Below are 22,330 nucleotides of genomic sequence, written 5' to 3'. Positions count from 1 at the left end.
CCAAGCAACTTCGAACCAGATGAGAGTGAAAGTAACATGACTTCAAACACTATAAAAGCAGTCCCGATAATGTTTCTGCAAAGCACAACTTCACAGCTTCAAAAGGCATAACAACAACTACTGTCACCGACAGTTCTACTTTTCACATAAACAAGCGTACAGTAGCTATGGCTACGAAACATGAAGGCTAGAGTCCACCAGGTAAAACTAACGGTCGGAATCGAACTCTGCTCCGTTGGACAGAGAGCCACGGAACACGGTCTTCACACAGGATCTAATGGGGATCTAACTCTACTCTGTTGGACAGAGAGCCGCGGAACACGGTCTTCACACAGGATCTAATAGGGATCTACCTCTACTCTGTTGGACAGAGAGCCACGGAACACGGTCTTCACACAGGATCTAATGGGGATCTAACTCTACTCTGTTGGACAGAGAGCCGCGGAACACGGTCTTCACACAGGATCTAATAGGGATCTAACTCTACTCTGTTGGACAGAGAGCCACGGAACACGGTCTTCACACAGGATCTAATAGGGATCTAACTCTACTCTGTTGGACAGAGAGCCGCGGAACACGGTCTTCACACAGGATCTAATAGGGATCTAACTCTACTCTGTTGGACAGAGAGGAACACGGTCTTCACACAGGATCTAATAGGGATCTAACTCTACTCTGTTGGACAGAGAGGAACACTGTCTTCACACAGGATCGAATAGGGATCTACCTCTACTCTGTTGGACAGAGAGGAACACGGTCTTCACACAGGATCTAATGGGGATCTAACTCTACTCTGTTGGACAGAGAGGAACACGGTCTTCACACAGGATCTAATGGGGATCTAACTCTACTCTGTTGGACAGAGAGCCGTGGAAACACGGTCTTCACACAGGATCTAATGGGGATCTAACTCTACTCTGTTGGACACAGAGAGCCACACAGAACAGTAAATCTATCAAACCCACCTGGCAGCGAGATGGGCGACAGCTCGTTATAGCCCCCGAACGAGGCGTTACGGATGAGCTTGCGTCCGCCAGGATGCTGTGGTCGCACCACGGACGAGGTCCCGGTGCCGCATGTGGAGAAACGCCGCCGACAGAGGACACCCTCCTCCTTCATCATGGGACCGGCGGCCAGCGGGAGAGCCCTGGTGAGGAGGGGCTGCGCCGGGAGAGCCCTATATATGGTGAGGGGCTGCGGCGCCGGGAGAGCCCTGGTGAGGGGCCGCGCCGGGAGAGCCCTGGTGAGGGGCTGCGGCCGCGCCGTGTGTGTGGAGCGGCGGGGGAGCGGAGCGGAGGAGCAGGGGTCGCGGCGGGCCGAGACGCCGGGAGTCGCGGAGCGCTCCAATCTGTCCACCCCCCCCAAGTAGCAGCCGCAGCAAGCAATCCGAGCACACGGCAAAACCGCCACACACACACACACACACACACACGCACACACACACACACACACACAGCAGAGCAGAGTAGCTCAGACTCCAGGCAGTGAACCAGCACGACACACTTCTTCCCTTACACTGTTCTCTCTGCCTCCCTCTCTCTCTCCCTGCCTGCTGTGTGTGTGTGTGTGTGTGTCTGGCTGAGATGGAACCGCCTGCAACTATTAACTGACAAATCAGCTGAGCCCCACCCACTCCCTGTCTCTCTCCACAACTACACAAGCTCTTTTGTGTATACCTTGTCATCTCTGTGTGCCTTGCATGTTTGTCGCAATCCTCTCTCTCTTTCCCTTGCTGTCACTCAGTTATTCTCTTGTAAGTTACTCTTTCAAGTTAACATCCTATCTCAGCCTCCGAAGACTGCTGCTGACAAAAAGTAACTGATTAATTTCTGTAGGGAGAACACTCACAGCCTCACGCATACACACACACAAAGGAATACACACAGACAACCAATGAGGATAGAATGAAATCTCACCAATACTGAGGTTCCTTATAGACCAACACGCTGCCTGTCAGCAGGTCACACTGTTGACCGGAGCATTATTAGTGTGGTTGCCCTAAAGGGCAACCAGACTATTGTAATTGTAACACTTTATACTTTCATTTACTGGAGTAACCCTAAACTTTGTATCACTACTCCTCCCACAGTTTTGACTGTACGCACTTGAGCCATATGTCAAATTGACCGGAAAAATCGGGAATCGTGTGCTTGCTCATTGCTAAGAGAAATATTGTATAGTTTAATTGATATTAATTTATTTGTGCATTACATTTCCCCATTGACATGAATGGGAAAATGTAAAAACTCACGTTCAAGTATTTTTTCCTCAGAGACCGTAAGGGCTATAGTTACAAAACTTGGAGGGATAATTCGTAATACTTACTAAAATTAATTAACTTATAATTATATCGGTCGGCCTCATGGTGGCGCTATAACAGCCCACTTTAAGTTTTGGCTTATAACTCTTGAACCGTAGGTCGTAAATTCAAAATCCCTTTCTCCCTGTATTCCTTGGGCCATGACGCATCTCCCCATATAGGCCACGCCCATTTGCGTCAGGATAGATTTTCCGCCATTTTGAATTTTCTTCAAAACACACTTTTATTTTCTAAATCTACAGATTTTGTCCGAATCTCACATAAATCGGTACACTTGATCGCTGGACCTATCCGACCGCGATTTTTTGATTTTTTTTTTGTCCGTATCGTTCGGCCTTAATCGTCGTCCGAATTTAGCAGGAGGGGCCTATTTTACAAAAATGCCACAAATCACGAACGGAATGTCCAATCCATCCCAAATTTGAATCAGATGTCGCGGGTGGTTTAATCAACCAAAAGCCAAAAGCGATTCCATTTTCATCCATAGGGGGCGCCGCAAATGCGAAAAATGTAACCGTTTCTTGCAGAAAAATGATTTTTGGGGGGATAAATCCCCTCCGAATTACTTACGCATGATCGCAGGGGTGCCGCGACATTGTAATTGGCTGGCAATATCAGTGGGAGGGGCATATGTAAGCCACTGCGGCAACCACACTTTGCAATTTTTTAAAATTGCGACCTTTCTAGTTTCTTTCTAATTTACAACATGTGCATGCAAGTTTCCAAAATGTATTCCAATTATTCATTATGATACTTTGTGCTCGGGGCATTGATTGTCTCCACCAGGCCGAAGGCATGGGGAGAGAGTATGTTTTGCACTCCGTCCGTGTGTGTGTGTGTGTGTGCGTGCGTGCGTCCGTCCGTCCGTCCGTCCTTCCTTCCTTCCGTCCGTCTGTTACCAGCTAATCTCCGGCACCGCTGGCCCGATCCATGCCAAACTTTGCACACACACTCCCTGGATGCCAACGACGAACCTCTGCCCCAAATATTCCTCAACGGCCTGTTATAGCGCCACCATGAGGCCGATTTAGGCAAAACACATTTCTGTAGATTACTCGTACACATTTTATCCATACATCACACAATTCGGTATACACTATCTCCATAGTCATGTGATCAACACGGATCTGCACCATTTCCCATCTTCCATCCTGATTGGCTAAGATTGGCTTCCCAAGCTCACATGATTGGTCCGTTTCGAACAAAATGCCACAAATCACAAACGCAGTGTGCAATTTCCGTGAAATTATACGCGCACATTTCCACTAGGCCGAGGACGACATGCCACTATTTATTTTCCAATTCAGCCTCATGGTGGCGCTATAACAGGCCAATTCCTGATTTTAGCTATAACTGCATCGATCGGTATACAACTTATGTATGCACACTCCCTAGAGGCCATGGAAAAACATTGTCCCTGCATCCCTCCACATCTGCCGGTTATAGCGCCACCATGAGGCCGATTTCTGCAAAACACATTGCTTATGTTAGTCGCACAGATTTCATCCAAATCTCACGCAAATCAGTACACATGATCTCTGTAGTCATGTGATCAAGACGAGTCTGTTGGATTTCTCAGATTCTACACTGATTGGCTAACATTGCCTTCCAAAGTTTTCAGGAGTGGCCCGTTTCGTTCAAAATGCTGCACATGTCCTGCTCATCCAGAATTCTATCCTCAGAGATGCTATGAGTGATCTGGCTCTGCATTTCCTCAACAAAATGAAGAAAATTGTTGCCAAAAACAAACAAACAAAAAAACATGTTTATATTACTCCTAAACATTTTGCCAAACATCTCACACAGTCCTATCCTCCTGGTGGAGACCTGTGCCCAGAAGGGCACTTTTTCTAGTTTGCTCTGTTTTGCTGAAAACATTCAAATATAACCTAAAAACCTGAACCTCTTCCAGGTGTGGCGGCAGGGGTAGAATACGTGCCGATCACCGTGGAGACTGGGGTATGGGTTTGATTGTCTCGTCTTGGCCGCTAACTCCAATCAGCATAATTGGCCAACGTGATTGCAGGCGTGAAGCCGGCAGGGGAAAAAGGTGTTCTCCATCAGTGAACTATAGTGACACCTACATGTTGCTGTGTTTCTCCATACGCATTGCAGTATGCCCTCTCAGCAAAGAAATAAATACAATAATAAGCTTCTGGTGACTCCGTGTATATCGGTTCGTCGACTCTACACACTCCCAGTAGGGGTCAGAAGGGACAGGAGCATTCGGCAAATTGTAAACAACTAAATTGCGAAGAAAATGAAAATGAAAAAGCTAAAATATCTTCAACCGCTTATCCGTAGTCGGGTCGCGGGGGCAACAGCTCCACCAGAGAGCTCCAGACTATATATATATATATACTCCAGATATAATCATGATGATGATAATGATGCATTCAGGGAATCTATATAGAATTGTATTTAGTGACAAACAAAGGAGATTGCTATATTGGAAAACGTACATATTATGTTATTATTAGTGTGGGGTCATCTTTACTGCAGGGCAGGCACTGTATTGCTGAGGGCCAGGATGAAGGGCAGAGTGAGTGACAATACATTGCCCGTATACACACAGTATATATATACTGTACTGTACCACCACTCCAGGTGACAGGAGAGTCTATTCACAGGGGGGGCCCAATGGTTATCTGTGTGTAAATGAATACAGGCCTGGCTTTGGCACTTATCTCTGAAACCCAATCTCCCGGGTAGACTGCTATTGTTGATCTGACCACATAGTGTCTGCTGGCATAATGGTAGTTCTTTCAGCTGACCTGCCTTGTTTATGCTTCCACGTTGGCTGACCAGGCGCTGCAATATTTACGCTGTTTTGGTTTGTCACCAGAGGTGACTATAGGGTGTCATGTCGTCCATTAAGGTGTGCCATCAATCGTCCATGCCAAGGCTTGGCCCCAGGCCTTTTGGATGGTGGTAAACAGTAATGACCTCGACAGCGGGTTAAGAACACTCTGGTGTCGACAGCAGTTGTGTGGAAAACGAAACACGCAATCTCCCTGAGCAAACTGATTAATGTTCTGCGGCGCCAGCCACAGTCAGACAGGTTTTAAATTATCACAGGGGAAATAGGATGTGTCATGATGCATAATTCACACACTGTGGGCAGAATGAACCTACTTGTCGTCGCGCACAAGGAAAGTTCTGCACTGGCACTGGAGTAAGACGCTACTCAGATTAATGGCAATGGCAGCAAGATACACATCTACATTTTGAAAATTCAATTCCTAGGCCTGAGACCGATTCTAAAACGCCTCTAAATCCTGACCTAAGTTTTCTGAAAAACTTCAAATATTGATATAGCAGCATCAAATATTTTACATTTTTGAATACTGTACATACTGTACAGAAAATGGGTTCCCGGCCTGAGGGGGTAAAACACCAAAAGGGATTCCCGCCCAGAATGGGTTAAGGCAATACTAACTCTGAAAACACGATGAGCATCTGTGTATATGCACTGTACACCATCATGTAAGGTAAACCTGCGTTGTGGCTAATTAGAGAAGCCCAACCAAAGAGTGTTTGTCGACAAACAGTGCCATTTCTCGACTAACCTAACCTCACTGTTGCTGCGTTGGAAGGTCAAATATATAACACAACTCAAGCACTGAATGTACACAGTGTTGTGGAATGTTGCCGTACCCAGGAAAAAAAATCCGTTGTCGATGACCTTCGTTGCCAACGTTTTTAACCAGCTTAGTGCGACTCTGTTAATTAACCTTTGAGCTAATATAGCAGGCAGGATATGCCACCAATACTACATGGTGTTAATGTTATTCCCCCTCTTTTTAAGCAGCCCTAGAATGCTAACCTTTTCCATGGCCTCAGTGGCAAATGACAGTTGTCCTTGAGAACCTGTCCCTTTAAAATGCAAATAAATCAAAAAGAATGCTTGAGAAAGTGCCTGCATAATTCATATTTTGTTAGCCAGGCAACAAGCCTATAGAGGGTATGCGCGTGACATCATCATCAAACCAGGAAGTTATGCAGGAACGCCCACTGAGTGGCAAAAAACTACTTTCTGGCCTTGACAGCCCATACATACACACAGAAAAGTCATATCTGATTGCATTAAACAACATTAAACAATGTTAAACTCACTTTGCCTCTTGCTTTGTCACTCGATTTGCCACTCGATGTGCCATTCACTTTAAGCATGCGCATACTCTCTATACTGTAGTAGGCTGGCTAATAAGCCAGACCGAATCAGCCTGTGATATTAGCCAGGCTAATGCTGTAGCATTATGGATCCTTGGTTCCTAAAGCCCTTCCTATCTGGTGCAGGTTTACACATTGAAATGTTTTGAAGCCCAGCTTTGCACAAAGCTTTTACTGGACAGACATCAGTCATTTGTGCATCTCATCTGTGTGCAACACTAGTTGTATCTCATGTACATTGTGGTACAGGTGAGTGTGTGTTTGCTTGTATATCAGGTGAGTAGGTGTCAATTTGTGGCTTGTGTACATCAGGTCAGGTAAGCGGGTGTCAGGTACTAGAATTAAGTGCCAGTGTACTGCCCAAATGGGTAAGCTCCAGACTGGCTCAAAGTGCCAGTCTGGCTCAAAGTGCCAGTGTACTGCCCAAATGGGTAAGCTCCAGACTGGCTCAAAGTGCCAGACTGGGTCAAAGTACCAGTGTACTGCCCAAATGGGTAAGCTCCAGACTGGCTCAAAGTACCAGACTGGGTCAAAGTACCAGTGTACTGCCCAAATGGGTAAGCTCCAGACTGGGTCAAAGTGCCAGTATACTGCCCAAATGGGTAAGCTCCAGACTGGGTCAAAGTGCCAGTGTACTGCCCAAATGGGTAAGCTCCAGACTGGGTCAAAGTGCCAGTGTACTGCCCAAATGGGTAAGCTCCAGACTGGGTCAAAGTGCCAGTGTACTGCCCAAATGGGTAAGCTCCAGACTGGGTCAAAGTGCCAGTGCACTGCCCAAATGGGTAAGCTCCAGACTGGGTCAAAGTGCCAGTGTACTGCCCAAATGGGTAAGCTCCAGACTGGCTCAAAGTGCCAGACTGGGTCAAAGTACCAGTGTACTGCCCAAATGGGTAAGCTCCAGACTGGCTCAAAGTACCAGACTGGGTCAAAGTACCAGTGTACTGCCCAAATGGGTAAGCTCCAGACTGGGTCAAAGTGCCAGTATACTGCCCAAATGGGTAAGCTCCAGACTGGGTCAAAGTGCCAGTGTACTGCCCAAATGGGTAAGCTCCAGACTGGGTCAAAGTGCCAGTGTACTGCCCAAATGGGTAAGCTCCAGACTGGGTCAAAGTGCCAGTGTACTGCCCAAATGGGTAAGCTCCAGACTGGGTCAAAGTGCCAGTGCACTGCCCAAATGGGTAAGCTCCAGACTGGGTCAAAGTGCCAGTGTACTGCCCAAATGGGTAAGCTCCAGACTGGCTCAAAGTGCCAGACTGGGTCAAAGTACCAGTGTACTGCCCAAATGGGTAAGCTCCAGACTGGGTCAAAGTGCCAGTGTACTGCCCAAATGGGTAAGCTCCAGACTGGGTCAAAGTGCCAGTGTACTGCCCAAATGGGTAAGCTCCAGACTGGGTCAAAGTGCCAGTGCACTGCCCAAATGGGTAAGCTCCAGACTGGGTCAAAGTGCCAGTGTACTGCCCAAATGGGTAAGCTCCAGACTGGGTCAAAGTGCCAGTGTACTGCCCAAATGGGTAAGCTCCAGACTGGGTCAAAGTGCCAGTGTACTGCCCAAATGGGTGAGCTCCAGACTGGGTCAAAGTGCCAGTGTACTGCCCAAATGGGTAAGCTCCAGACTGGGTCAAAGTGCCAGTGTACTGACCAAATGGGTAAGCTCCAGACTGGGTCAAAGTGCCAGTGTACTGCCCAAATGGGTGAGCTCCAGACTGGGTCAAAGTGCCAGTGTACTGCCCAAATGGGTAAGCTCCAGACTGGGTCAAAGTGCCAGTGTACTGACCAAATGGGTAAGCTCCAGACTGGGTCAAAGTGCCAGTGTACTGCCCAAATGGGTAAGCTCCAGACTGGGTCAAAGTGCCAGTGTACTGCCCAAATGGGTAAGCTCCAGACTGGGTCAAAGTGCCAGTGTACTGCCCAAATGGGTAAGCTCCAGACTGGGTCAAAGTGCCAGTGTACTGCCCAATGGGTAAGCTCCAGACTGGGTCAAAGTACCAGTGTACTGCCCAATGGGTAAGCTCCAGACTGGGTCAAAGTACCAGTGTACTGCCCAATGGGTAAGCTCCAGACTGGGTCAAAGTGCCAGTGTACTGCCCAAATGGGTAAGCTCCAGCCAACGCAGGGAAGCTGGAAGTACCCTCACTAAAAACGCCGGGACAACGCTCCACACGTCCCAAACTCTTCTCCCTTCTGGCCCCAAAACTGTGGAATGCACTTCCCGTTGCAATCAGAACTGCAGCATCACTCCCGATCTTCCGCCGTAGTTTGAAAACCCACCTTTTCAGACTCCACCATGGCCCATAGCACTTACCCTACCCCCTTAGACAGCACTTTTTAGACTTAGATAGCATTTGAAACAGACTTATAGCATATCATGTAGACAGCACAATAACAGTACAGCATAGTATAATATATATGTATAGCTTATATGTATAGTGTCATTATATATAGATATGTTCTAGTTACGTTCTTAGCTTACGCATGTTTCTTGATAAATGCTTTTTATATATGTGATGTATTCCCATGCTTTTTGTTCTTGCTTAATGTAAATCGCTCTGGATTAAGAGCGTCTGCTAAATGCCTAAATTGTAAATTGTAAGCTCCAGACTGGGTCAAACCCAAGTAGTCACTCACAGGCATGGATCATTAAGAGATCATTAGGGGAGCCAGGTTTCCACATTTGAATGTCATGCGGTCTCAATGAAGGCTCTGATACACCAAGGTGACTTGTTAGGACTACAGTAAGTAACTTCCACACTACTGATCAGGTTGCTTTGCCTCGGGTGACGTCTCAGGTTTCAAGTTGCTCTTGAACTATCCACAATCAGCGTGTTAACAACATTATCGTAACAACTCAAACTGAAACAGACGTAGGTACTGTACTCTACTACTGAATTGCAGATTGGCTGCCTCAAACTCTAACTTTCCTAGCCTGGCTCCAGTACTGAATCGCAACCATTAAAAAAATATGTCCTGTCAAACGAAATGAAAATGTGTCAGGCAGGCTATAACTTTCCTGCCCTACCCGTGATTTGAACCAGGGTCTCCCGCGCAAGTGATTTGAACCAGGGTCTCCCCCGCAGGGCCCGCAAGTGATTTGAACCAGGGTCTCCCCCGCAAGTGATTTGAACCAGGGTCTCCCGCGCAATTGATTTGAACCTGGGTCTGCCACGCAAGTGATTTGAACCTGGGTCTCACGCACAAGTGATTTGAACCTGGGTCTCCCGCGCAATTGATTTGAACCTGGGTCTCCCGCACAAGTGAACATTCAAACATTTTTTAATAGATAAAATGGCCAGTCTACAAGCTCACAACGTGTCAATGTGGATTGGCTAGTTGAACTATTCAAAAATGATTTTCAAAATAGTAAAAAAAAGGCAAAGAAGTTTAGGGATAAGGGGTTTAGCGGTGACGAAAATGGAGCCCCATGTGCATTTTGACCTTCAGGCAGTACAACAGTGTTGGAGTACATAGTACTTCCAAATCATAGAGACGGTAATGTATCTGCTCCTCCTCCCTCTGTTACTGCCCTTGATTTCTCTGAACAGCCTTTGTAACATTCTCCATCTCTCTGCACCCTCCCACCTAAACTTACAATACGGAATCTATCACCACTTGACCAGGGCTGTCATGACTATGACACTTGACAATTAATTGTCGCTCAAATATAGAGGGTATGCGCATGCTTAAAGTGAATGGCACATCGAGTGGCAAAGAAACAGACAAAGTGAGTTTAACATTGTTTAATGTTATTTAATGCAATCAGATAGGACTATTCTGTTTGGATGCATGGTCTGTCAAGGCCAGAAAGTAGTTTTTTGCCACTCAGTAGGCATTCCTGCATAACTTCCGGGTTTGATGATGATGTCACGCGGCGCATACCCTCTATACCGGCATTCAATTAACGATTCAATTGTGTATCTGCCGTTGAAAATTGTAACATTGTGACAGGCCTAACACTTGAACTGACACGGAACCTGAGGCCTCCAAAACATTCTGTTCTCTTGTCTTCCATCCACTCCCGTCTTCCCTCCAATTATTCCAACCTCCTCTCTCTCCACCATTGCATCTGTCTTTGAAGTTCACAGCCCTCCCTCCTCCAAGCTGGCATGCCTGTGTCCTCCAGCTCCTTGATTAACTGAGCTGAGAAAACAAGTCTCAGAGCAGCTGAGAGGAAGTGGCACCACGTCCACCCCTCTCATTATCCACTGCTAACTGTGTACGTACGCGCTAAGATTTAGTCCTCTTTCGTCTAACCCAAGGAACCTACATTGATAACAAGGTTGATATTTGACGTTCAATCCCCATTCCTTCCTCGATCTACTCCAATTCATTACCACCCATTACCAACACACCCATAACTTCAGCTAGCTTCAGCTAGCTTCCAATCTGCCATTTAAAGTCAGTTACAAATCAGTTACCTTACCACACTGGCACAATCCTCAAGAAACCAACTCTTGACCCCTCCAAGACTGAGCTACTCCAGTGAAGACACTTCAGCCTCCCTACATTTTCACATTTCAGTCTGTCCAGCTCTGTGTTCCCTTCGATGTCTTACAGTTGATGCCAATTCAAAACACTGGTGAACACCTACAATCAAGGATAAGGCACGGCGCGCCCCCTACCTTCAACTTCAGGAGGACATGATCCATCCCTAGTAACACCCCTTCCTGCACACCTAGATCAGGCAACACAAAATGTCTGTCCCTCCTGTCCCTAGGACACCCTCCTGTGCCTAGGACACCCTCCTGTGCCTAGGACACCCTCCTGTGCCTACGACACCCTCCTGTGCCTTACACTCTTCTCCATTCCCACGCTGTGAAATGAAACAGCCCCTTCAGTCAGGACTGCAGTCTGAAAACTCACCTCGGCTCCTCAAACTCTACTTTATCCCCTAGCACTCCGGTTATTCCATTATAATGTTATTCAGATTGGGATATGTGGTTTGCTTGACCACACATGCTGAGAACACTATTTGGCATGTTAATCAGAGATGCTCAGTCTGATGTGTATCTGAGATCCAAGTAGCGAAAGATGGAACTCGCAGAATGAAGAGCAAGCCATAATTGTACAGGAATAAATAGTACATTTAGGTCAGTCCTCTGAGCCTTTTGCAACATCCCTGAGTTGTTGTCATCGTGTCCATCAGAGGAGACGTTCTACTTCTATTATAAATTACATTTAGTAAATGGTTAAAGGCAACACATGGCTTTGAAACAAGTTTAGAGAATGAAGAATGACAGTGGAATTGTCCTTTTAAGCCAGGGTAGCGGTTAGGATTCACGGCACACCACTCTATAATCCGCTCCGTATAAGTGCCTAATAAATGCCTAAAATTGTAGATTGTAATCTAAACCATAGCCAGGGAATGGTTAAGCCATAATGAATCTACTTAAGGTATCTGTTTCACATGACAGGGACATGAGACCACAGTGTTATGGACCGACCTTGTGATAATTAACTAGCTGAAATCCAGCCAAAAACAATACTCACAAGTGTGTGTGTGCGTGTGCGTGTGCGTGTGCGTGTGCGTGTGCGCGCGTCTGGGGTGCAGACAAACATCTCCGTCTTGCATAAAGACCACAAGACGACACTATAAGCCTGGGATTAACTCTTGAACAAAAGAGCCTACAAGCATCTTCCTCACGCGACACAGTACCCGAGTGACACACTGGGAAATGTATGTCCTCCATTCTCATAATGTAGCAATTGAAAGCCTGACTCTTGTTTTGCATTGGTTTTAAATTCATTCTATCCTCTGAGACAAACACACACACACACACACACACGCACAACATAGCACACAAACTGTTAGCTAAGCATGCAACATGAATGCAACTGAATTTCCCTTGTGGGATCGATAAAGGTCTATATTTCTAACACAGATATGGATACAAGATGTAGGGCTAAGGTTAGGGCGGGGTAATAATGTAGATAATAAGGTAGATAATATTCTATGTGCAAAGGGGGTGGTGGGGGGCATCAGCTCTGTTCTAGCTCTAAAGCTAACAGCACACACAATAAGCTATATCTTGTCATCTAATACAACTAAATACTGTACCTGGGTTTCCTTAAAGCTATGATGTGTACAGAGGAAGGAAAAAAAAGAGTCCAAAGTGAAGTGGCTTTAGTAAAATAAATCACTAAGGCTTTACAACCACATTGTATGGGCTCAGCCAAGCCAGAGGCTCTGGCCTTGCAGACCGGCACTCATCCTCCATCATGCTGTCCTTATTTCCACCGACATTACGTTATCTGAAGAACAACAGCACCAAGCCCGCTCTCTCAGGCATTCCCCCGTTGCCCTGCCAGCCATTGGAGGACAGCGTTGGGGGGGGGGGGAGGAACACTCAATTGGCATTGGTAGAAGCTGAAGATAGACCGCCCCCCCCCAGGCCTGTGTCATCAAGCCTACTGGTTGAGAGGGCTTAATCCCAGAGGCTGAGCCTAAATCCATGCTGGTCCCACCTGCTCTCTCTCTCCTGCTTTACCCCCTGGCCCCTCCCATTTACCCCCTGGCCCCTCCCATCCCACTTCTCCCTCTACCTGGGGAGAAGACCATGAGGTTAGTTGAGCTCATAGTTTAGTTTATTTGAAAAGGAAATAACACAAGTTATAACCAATCGAGGATATGACAAAAGTCACAATACATGAGGGACTGTTGATTAAAAGCCGTCAAGGCTAAAGTGCTTCGGAAATTCTCATATAAAATATGCCAATTGTACGCCTAAACATGCTATATGTGATTGACACACCCGACATTATGGTTTCTATGCTTCAAACTATTGAGTATTGTTTGCGTTCAATGTGCCCTAGTGTGTGTGTGTGTGTGTGTGTGTGTGTGTGTGTGTGTGTGTGTGTGTGTGTGTGTGTGTGTGTGTGTGTGTGTGTGCGTGCGCATGTGAGTGTGCGTCTCTTGCATGCAAGAGAGGTCATGTGGGACAAAGATTAAACATGGGTGGCTAACTTTTTCAAAACAAACAACAAGGTACAATCACTATACCCCAACCAACAGGTGCAGTAGTTACAAAGAAAGAAAGAATAGTCTGGATTTTGGGTGGTGAGGTGACCACCGCTCCGGTGGTGAGTTGACCACCGGAGCTGAAATAACATTGAGCGGTGGTGAGTAAAAACAGAGAGAAGGGCTGTGGCGGTGGTTTGCTCTTCACCGCGGCTCGTGACGTCATGTTGTAGTTTGGTGGTCACCTAACCACCGAAAATCCAGACTATGTATGAGCCTTAAGTGTCAAAGACCGAAATTGTGGTGTATATTTATGTATAGTCTTGTCTTAAATGTATGCACTGAGAGAAACAACATTTTCCCTTGTCGATAATAAAATCTATCCATCCATCCACCCACCCACCCATCTACAGTGATATTATCACATTGGCCAGTGAATAAATAAATGACCAAGGTGGTTACACTATTGTTCATCACCATCGCACACTATACAAAGGGCTTCCTGAGGTAGGTAGCAGGTTGCCATGGATACAGACAGACCTCAAGGCCTTTTGAGTGCCGTGCCTACAAGAGAATTGATCATGCTCTCTCCTTTCAGACGGTTTGGTTAACCATTATCTGAACACATGCAGCAGTATGGTCTGAGCTGTTATACCAAGGAGAGAGCAGTAAATATCTGTAAGCCTATTGCACAATAACATGCTACAGAATCACCTTGCTTTTTAGTCATCACACACTGCATTTAATGACCCATTTTGACCTGAGATCAGATTCTAAAAATGTCTTCTACATCCTGACAGCTTTCTGAAAAAGCTATGTTTCTATGTCAGTCGTTCTTCGATTTTTCAAAAATAGCAGACCTACAAGGTCATAGCGCGCCACCCGGTGGCGCGCTATGACCTTGTAGATCTGCTATTTTTCAATAGCTAAAGCATAACATGATGCTAACACCAAAAGGGGTTCCCGCCCAAAATGGGTTAAAAACAAAAACTCCAGGGTTGACACTAAGGGTTGCCCACCTGCCCCTGGGGCAGCTAAATAAAACACTAAGGGTTGCCCACCTGCCCCTGGCAGCTAAATAAAACACTAAGGGTTGCCCACCTGCCCCTGGCAGCTAAATAAAACACTAAGGGTTGCCCACCTGCCCCTGGCAGCTACATAAAACACTAAGGGTTGCCCACCTGCCCCTGGCAGCTAAATAAAACACTAAGGGTTGCCCACCTGCCCCTGGCAGCTAAATAAAACACTAAGCGTTGCCCACCTGCCCCTGGCAGCTAAATAAAACACTAAGGGTTGCCCACCTGCCCCTGGCAGCTAAATAAAACACTAAGGGTTGCCCACCTGCCCCTGGCAGCTAAATAAAACACTAAGGGTTGCCCACCTGCCCCTGACAGCTAAATAAAACACTAAGGGTTGCCCACCTGCCACTGGCAGGTAAATAAAACACTAAGGGTTGCCCACCTGCCCCTGACAGCTACATAAAACACTAAGGGTTGCCCACCTGCCCCTGGCAGCTAAATAAAACACTAAGGGTTGCCCACCTGCCCCTGACAGCTACATAAAACACTAAGGGTTGCCCACCTGCCCCTGGCAGCTAAATAAAACACTAAGGGTTGCCCACCTGCCCCTGGCAGCAAAATAAAACACTAAGGGTTGCCCACCTGCCACTGGCAGCTAAATAAAACACTAAGGGTTGCCCACCTGCCCCTGGCAGCTAAATAAAACCCTAAGGGTTGCCCACCTGCCCCTGGCAGCTAAATAAAACCCTAAGGGTTGCCCACCTGCCCCTGCAGCTAAATAAAAAAACTAAGGGTTGCCCACCTGCCCCTGGCAGCTAAATAAAACACTAAGGGTTACCCACCTGGCCCTGGCAGCTAAATAAAACACTAAGGGTTGCCCACCTGCCCCTGGCAGGTAAATAAAACACTAAGGGTTGCCCACCTGCCCCTGGCAGGTAAATAAAACACTAAGGGTTGCCCACCTGCCCCTGGCAGCTAAATAAAACACTAAGGGTTGCCCACCTGCCCCTGGCAGCTAAATAAAACACTAAGGGTTGCCCACCTGCCCCTGGCAGCTAAATAAAACACTAAGGGTTGCCCACCTGCCCCTGGCAGCTAAATAAAACACTAAGGGTTGCCCACCTGCCCCTGGCAGCTAAATAAAACACTAAGGGTTGCCCACCTGCCCCTGACAGCTAAATAAAACACTAAGGGTTGCCCACCTGCCACTGGCAGGTAAATAAAACACTAAGGGTTGCCCACCTGCCCCTGACAGCTACATAAAACACTAAGGGTTGCCCACCTGCCCCTGGCAGCTAAATAAAACACTAAGGGTTGCCCACCTGCCCCTGGCAGCAAAATAAAACACTAAGGGTTGCCCACCTGCCACTGGCAGCTAAATAAAACACTAAGGGTTGCCCACCTGCCCCTGGCAGCTAAATAAAACCCTAAGGGTTGCCCACCTGCCCCTGGCAGCTAAATAAAACCCTAAGGGTTGCCCACCTGCCCCTGCAGCTAAATAAAAAAACTAAGGGTTGCCCACCTGCCCCTGGCAGCTAAATAAAACACTAAGGGTTACCCACCTGGCCCTGGCAGCTAAATAAAACACTAAGGGTTGCCCACCTGCCCCTGGCAGGTAAATAAAACACTAAGGGTTGCCCACCTGCCCCTGGCAGGTAAATAAAACACTAAGGGTTGCCCACCTGCCCCTGGCAGCTAAATAAAACACTAAGGGTTGCCCACCTGCCCCTGGCAGCTAAATAAAACACTAAGGGTTGCCCACCTGCCCCTGGCAGCTAAATAAAACACTAAGGGTTGCCTACCTGCCCCTGGCAGGTAAATAAAACACTAAGGGTTGCCCACCTGCCCCTGGCAGCTAAATAAAACCATCAGGCAGGTGGAGTTTCCTTTGTCAAGTTTCAAAAAGGCACTTACAGTAGTGTTCATGTGTGTTTGTGAGTATGTTGTGAACAAGCTGGCATATGTCACAGTCCTTTGTGATATGCCGACTCCCTCTAGTGCCTAAAGGCACACATTGCAGCAGCAATCACCCATCCTATTCCAACCACATCCAGCCCCTTCCTCGCCATGGGAAGTAAGCATCAGTCATCAGGCTTGTCTACTGCGATGCCCTCCCTGCTGGACTGCTGGAATGTCCACTCAAGCCCCCCCGAGAGCTGATCTGATCCCAGAATGCAATCTCAACCTCCCCTAAATTGTTGTGATGTTCAACTCCTGCACACACCCTTCATGAAGGCCCTCCAGTTACAACACCACCCTTCATGAAGGCCCTCCACTTACTGACTGACTGCACTTCAAAACACCACCCTTCATGCAGGCCCTCCACTGACTGACTGACTGCACCTCAAAACACCACCCTTCATGCAGGCCCTCCACTGACTGCACCTCAAAACACCACCCTTCATGCAGGCCCTCCACTGACTGACTGCACCTCAAAACACCACCCTTCATGCAGGCCCTCCACTGACTGACTGCACCTCAAAACACCACCCTTCATGCAGGCCCTCCACTGACTGACTGCACCTCAAAACACCACCCTTCATGCAGGCCCTCCACTGACTGACTGCACCTCAAAACACCACCCTTCATGCAGGCCCTCCACTGACTGACTGCACCTCAAAACACCACCCTTCATGCAGGCCCTCCACTAACTGACTGCACCTCAAAACACCACCCTTCATGCAGGCCCTCCACTGACTGACTGCACCTCAAAACACCACCCTTCATGCAGGCCCTCCACTGACTGACTGACTGCACCTCAAAACACCACCCTTCATGCAGGCCCTCCACTGACTGACTGTACCTCAAAACACCACCCTTCATGAAGGCCCTCCACTTACTGACCGCACTTCAAAACACCACCATTCATGCAGGCCATCCACTTACTGACTGCACCTCAAAACACCACCCTTCATGCAGGCCATCCACTGACTGACTGCACCTCAAAACACCACCCTTCATGCAGGCCCTCCACTTACTGACTGACTGCACCTCAAAACACCACCCTTCATGAAGGCCCTCCACTTACTGACTGCACTTCAAAACACCACCCTTCATGCAGGCCATCCACTTACTGACTGCACTTCAAAACACCACCCTTCATGCAGGCCATCCACTTACTGACTGCACTTCAAAACACCACCCTTCATGCAGGCCCTCCACTTATTGACTGACTGCACCTCAAAACACCACCCTTCATGAAGGCCCTCCACTTACTGACTGAACCCACCTCAAAACACCACCCTTCATGAAGGCCCTCCACTTATTGACTGACTGCACCTCAAAACACCACCCTTCATGAAGGCCCTCCACTTACTGACTGCACCTCAAAACACCACCCTTCATGAAGGCCCTCCACTTACTGACTGCACCTCAAAACACCACCCTTCATGAAGGCCCTCCACTTACTGACTGCACCTCAAAACACCACCCTTCATGAAGGCCCTCCAGTGACTGACTGCACCTCAAAACACCACCCTTCATGAAGGCCCTCCACTTACTGACTGACTGCACCTCAAAACACCACCCTTCATGAAGGCCCTCCACTTACTGACTGCACCTCAAAACACCACCCTTCATGAAGGCCCTCCAGTGACTGACTGCACCTCAAAACACCACCCTTCATGAAGGCCCTCCACTTACTGACTGACTGCACCTCAAAACACCACCCTTCATGAAGGCCCTCCACTTAATGACTGCACCTCAAAACACCACCCTTCATGAAGACTCTCCACTTACTGACTGCACCTCAAAACACCACCCTTTACTTCATGAAGGCTCTCCACTTACTGACTGCACCTCAAAACACCACCCTTCATGAAGGCCCTCCACTTACTGACTGCACCTCAAAACACCACCCTTCATGAAGGCCCTCCACTTACTGACTGACTGCACCTCAAAACACCACCCTTCATGAAGGCCCTCCACTTACTGACTGCACCTCAAAACACCACCCTTCATGAAGGCCCTCCAGTGACTGACTGCACCTCAAAACACCACCCTTCATGAAGGCCCTCCACTTACTGACTGACTGCACCTCAAAACACCACCCTTCATGAAGGCCCTCCACTTACTGACTGCACCTCAAAACACCACCCTTCATGAAGGCCCTCCAGTGACTGACTGCACCTCAAAACACCACCCTTCATGAAGGCCCTCCACTTACTGACTGACTGCACCTCAAAACACCACCCTTCATGAAGGCCCTCCACTTAATGACTGCACCTCAAAACACCACCCTTCATGAAGGCTCTCCACTTACTGACTGCACCTCAAAACACCACCCTTTACTTCATGAAGGCTCTCCACTTACTGACTGAACCTCAAAACACCACCCTTTACTTCATGAAGGCTCTCCACTTACTGACTGCACTTCAAAACACCACCCTTCATGAAGGCCCTCCACTTACTGACTGCACCTCAAAACACCACCCTTTACTTCATGAAGGCCCTCCACTTACTGACTGACTGCACCTCAAAACCCCAAACACTGGGGGCACCCGCTGGCCTAGCGGTCCAGGCACATGCCTGACAGCGTGTCGCGGGTTCGAGTCCCCAATCCCGACGACCTTTGCTGCGCGTCTCTCATGTCATACCAATAAAGGCAGAAAAGCCCCAAAAGGATCTTAAAAAAGAAAAAAGAAAACACCAAACACTGGTGATGACCTAAAAGGCAATCAGGGGCATGGTGACCCTCTAGCTCTAAATATGATCCAATATAATAGATATGTATGTATTTGCTACTATATTTGGTGCCATTTATTTTAACCGCCTCAATCCATTGCACGCTAAACATGTATGTTTGTTCATGGCGGTATCCTTAATGCCTGGTACAGTTCTTGGTGACTCACAATTGTCACATCGAAAATGCATAATGGACATGATGAGATTTGTGTCATGTCACTTCAGACTACATTTGACCGGGGTCAGAAGGGCGGTGTCATCGCAGTATATAATTGCGCATGTGTTTCACATATAGCATAAAGATTCACCCAGAACCTCACAAAAATACAGGCCTGGGAAATAAATGATGGTATGAATCAGTGTTGTTTTCGTCGACTAAAACTAAGACGAAAAATGTTCGTCGACTACCTTTTTTCACTGACGAAAACTAGATGGAAACTAAATGAAAACTAAGCTATGATGACTAAAACTAAGACTAAATATGTTGACAATTTTAGTCAACAGATATAAACTAGAGTAAAATGTTAGGAAGGGACTAGTGGACAAGAGATCCAGTATAAGTAAAAGACACGAGTCATTTTACACTTGGTTGCATGCTGAAAATAGCAGATCTACAAGGTCACAACACGTTGCGCTGTGAGCTTGTAGATCGGCTATTTTCAGCAAGTGTAAAATCAGCCACTACGAAGGCATCAAGGCCCGACAAAATACATTTTAGTCAACTAAATCAACTGTCGAGTCCTTCCTCACGCTACGTCCAACCAGGAAAACTCTCCCCTGTCAGGTGAAAAGAAGCAGCTTGGACTCCTCATGCATAGAAGGAAGCATGAGGTCAGTCCGCTGCCCCCCCCCAGGTTGGCAGAGTAGGTGTAGCGCCCTGGATTACATTAGATAATTGACACTGGGTGAAAAAATGGGTTGCAAAATCGAAAAAAAAAGAAATTGGGTATATGGCATATACCGTGCTGGAACACAATTTGTGTGAGTATTATAGTCTCCAAAAATAGAGAGTGAGGTATTAATCAATTTCTGAAGCTGTGCATATCATTGTCTAGTCGTCATATTATACTCATCAGACAAGAAGATCTGACTAGATGAACAAGACGTGATACAATGTGCATCAAGAATGTAAAACAACAAGACAGACAACGGGTTATACCGACCCCAGATTCACACTGTTACAACAAGATAGACAACGGGTTATACCGACCCCAGATTCACCCTGTTCAATGTAAAACAACAAGACAGACAACGGGTTCTACCGACCCCAGATTCACCCTGTTCAATGTAAAACAACAAGACAGACAACGGGTTCTACCGACCCCAGATTCACCCTGTTCAGCTTTAGAATGCTCTGAACCCATTTAGACCTGAGGCCGCAGTGGGTGTCGCCTTATAGCTTTTAACCACTTTAACCATTACTTAGAACCATAAACTTTACCTGTTGAAAAATAGCAGATGTACAAGCTCATAGCGCGAGTGCCGCGCTACGAGCTTGTACATCTGCTATTTTTGAAAAATCATGGAAATGTGTGCAAATCTTTGAATATATATTCTTTCACAGTGAATGTTTTTAACTCAAATATTTGCTGGGTTTAAAAGCACATGTCACTTAACAGAACAACCTCAAGAGGGCAGTGTAACATCATAGCAGAATGTCACTAAGAGAAGCACATATAGAGCTTCTATAGTTCTCTCATTCTTATTGACATAATGAAACAGGTGCTTAGAAAGCAGCATCCAGCCATCCACCTCAATGAAAAGACAACAGGTTCTGCTTTGCATTAAAAAAAATAAAAATAAAAAAATATATATATATATATTTTTTTTTAATATATATTTATATCCCACGATTTTGCAACCCATTTTTTCACCCAGTGTCAATTATCTAATTGGCGCTACACTTCCCCTGAGTATTAAATAAGCCATGATGTTGCATGGCCAGCTGACCGGGGCTCATATTTATCACGTCTCAGCATGTGTCTATTGAACTGGTTCTGGCTAACAGTGGAAACCAGATGATCATATAGCATCGAGGAATCAACAAGTCAAGACAAGGAGCTATTAGGAACTAAACACACTGTGTGGGATATAGAGCATGCCAGGCTTTTTGCTACAATACCATCTGTCAGGTGAAGAAATTATAAAACTGCACAAAGTTCAAAATAACGTGCTGTGTAAATTCTGTTTGTGCACAGCTGTGTGTTCAGGGACTCAGGATCAATGACTTTTCACGTAAAATGTTTCAATATTTCCCCAAATTAGCCCAATGCATTTGCACGATCTCCATTTTGCACATGCAACTGAGCTATGGGTCAACAAGCCCACCATCGGAGTTGAATATGTCTGAGAACACCAGTAGACCGCCAGTCGCCAGAGGAGGCCTTTCTTTGCCTTAGAGGGTCTTCAAGTAGGTACATGTGTCTCCTGTCATTAGTGCATTAGTGCATTTGGTATTCACTTGATCATTGTTTGCTAACTGTCATGTCGGTGTATTGTCATTGTTTATGTAAACTGTAAAAAGTGTCCTGTAAGTGTCCATATGGGCTGGGCTTCTTCGGAAGCATGACACTTAGATAAAGAATCAATCAATCAATCAATCAATCATATAGGCCAAGTTAACTGAGGCTGCGAGAGCTTGAGTCAGGAAATCCTGCTCTCTCTCTCTCTCACATGATGGGAAGCGAACACATGGAAACATTGCACCCGTTAAAATAAAACGTACAATTGGAAGACCGCTATTACCGTGGCTGTAGCTGATCCCTGGGGTGAGCGGGTTCCCTGGGGTGAGCGGGGAGGGGCTACTGAGGTGATCCCTGATGGGAGTGAGGAGGCCCACCTCCTTCTCCTTCTCTTTCTCCTTCTCCTTCTCCTTCTCCCTCTCCTTCTCCCTCTCTCGCTCCTTCCCCTGGCGCTGGCTCATCCTCCCTGGGGTCAGAAGGAGGCTGTCATCGCCAGACACTATGGCAGCTGCAAGGGGAGGTCAACGAACATGGAGAGGCAATATTAAGAGATTGGAAAACAGATTGTGAAGGAGGGGAGGACATGAAGAAAAGGGGAGTAAGTGACAAAAACATTCAGGTCACAGAATCGCCACGAGTTTGTTGTTAAATCAGCATCATCTGTTTCACAACAAAGTACCGGTTCCTGGAGGTTTCTTATCCAAAGTAATGCATCCTATAC

General features: G+C 46.9%; 1 protein-coding gene across 2 annotated transcripts in view; it reads right to left on the bottom strand.

The window, feature by feature from the left end:
* Positions 1 to 22,330, bottom strand: part of LOC306916665 (oxysterol-binding protein-related protein 8-like) — a 91,065-nt gene that overhangs the window by 51,484 nt on the left and 17,251 nt on the right. For both annotated transcript variants that reach the window (XM_079494651.1, XM_079494652.1), the window contains exon 2: positions 21,893 to 22,117. In XM_079494651.1, coding sequence (XP_079350777.1) covers positions 21,893 to 22,070 — 178 coding nt within the window. In that variant the 5' untranslated portion in view covers positions 22,071 to 22,117. The remainder of the gene's footprint in view (positions 1 to 21,892; positions 22,118 to 22,330) is intronic.

The sequence above is a fragment of the Electrona antarctica genome (genome assembly GCF_951216825.1).
Source record: "Electrona antarctica genome assembly, chromosome: 23".
In the NCBI taxonomy this organism is placed as follows: domain Eukaryota; kingdom Metazoa; phylum Chordata; class Actinopteri; order Myctophiformes; family Myctophidae; genus Electrona; species Electrona antarctica.
This window is presented reverse-complemented; position numbering and strand designations above follow the sequence as displayed.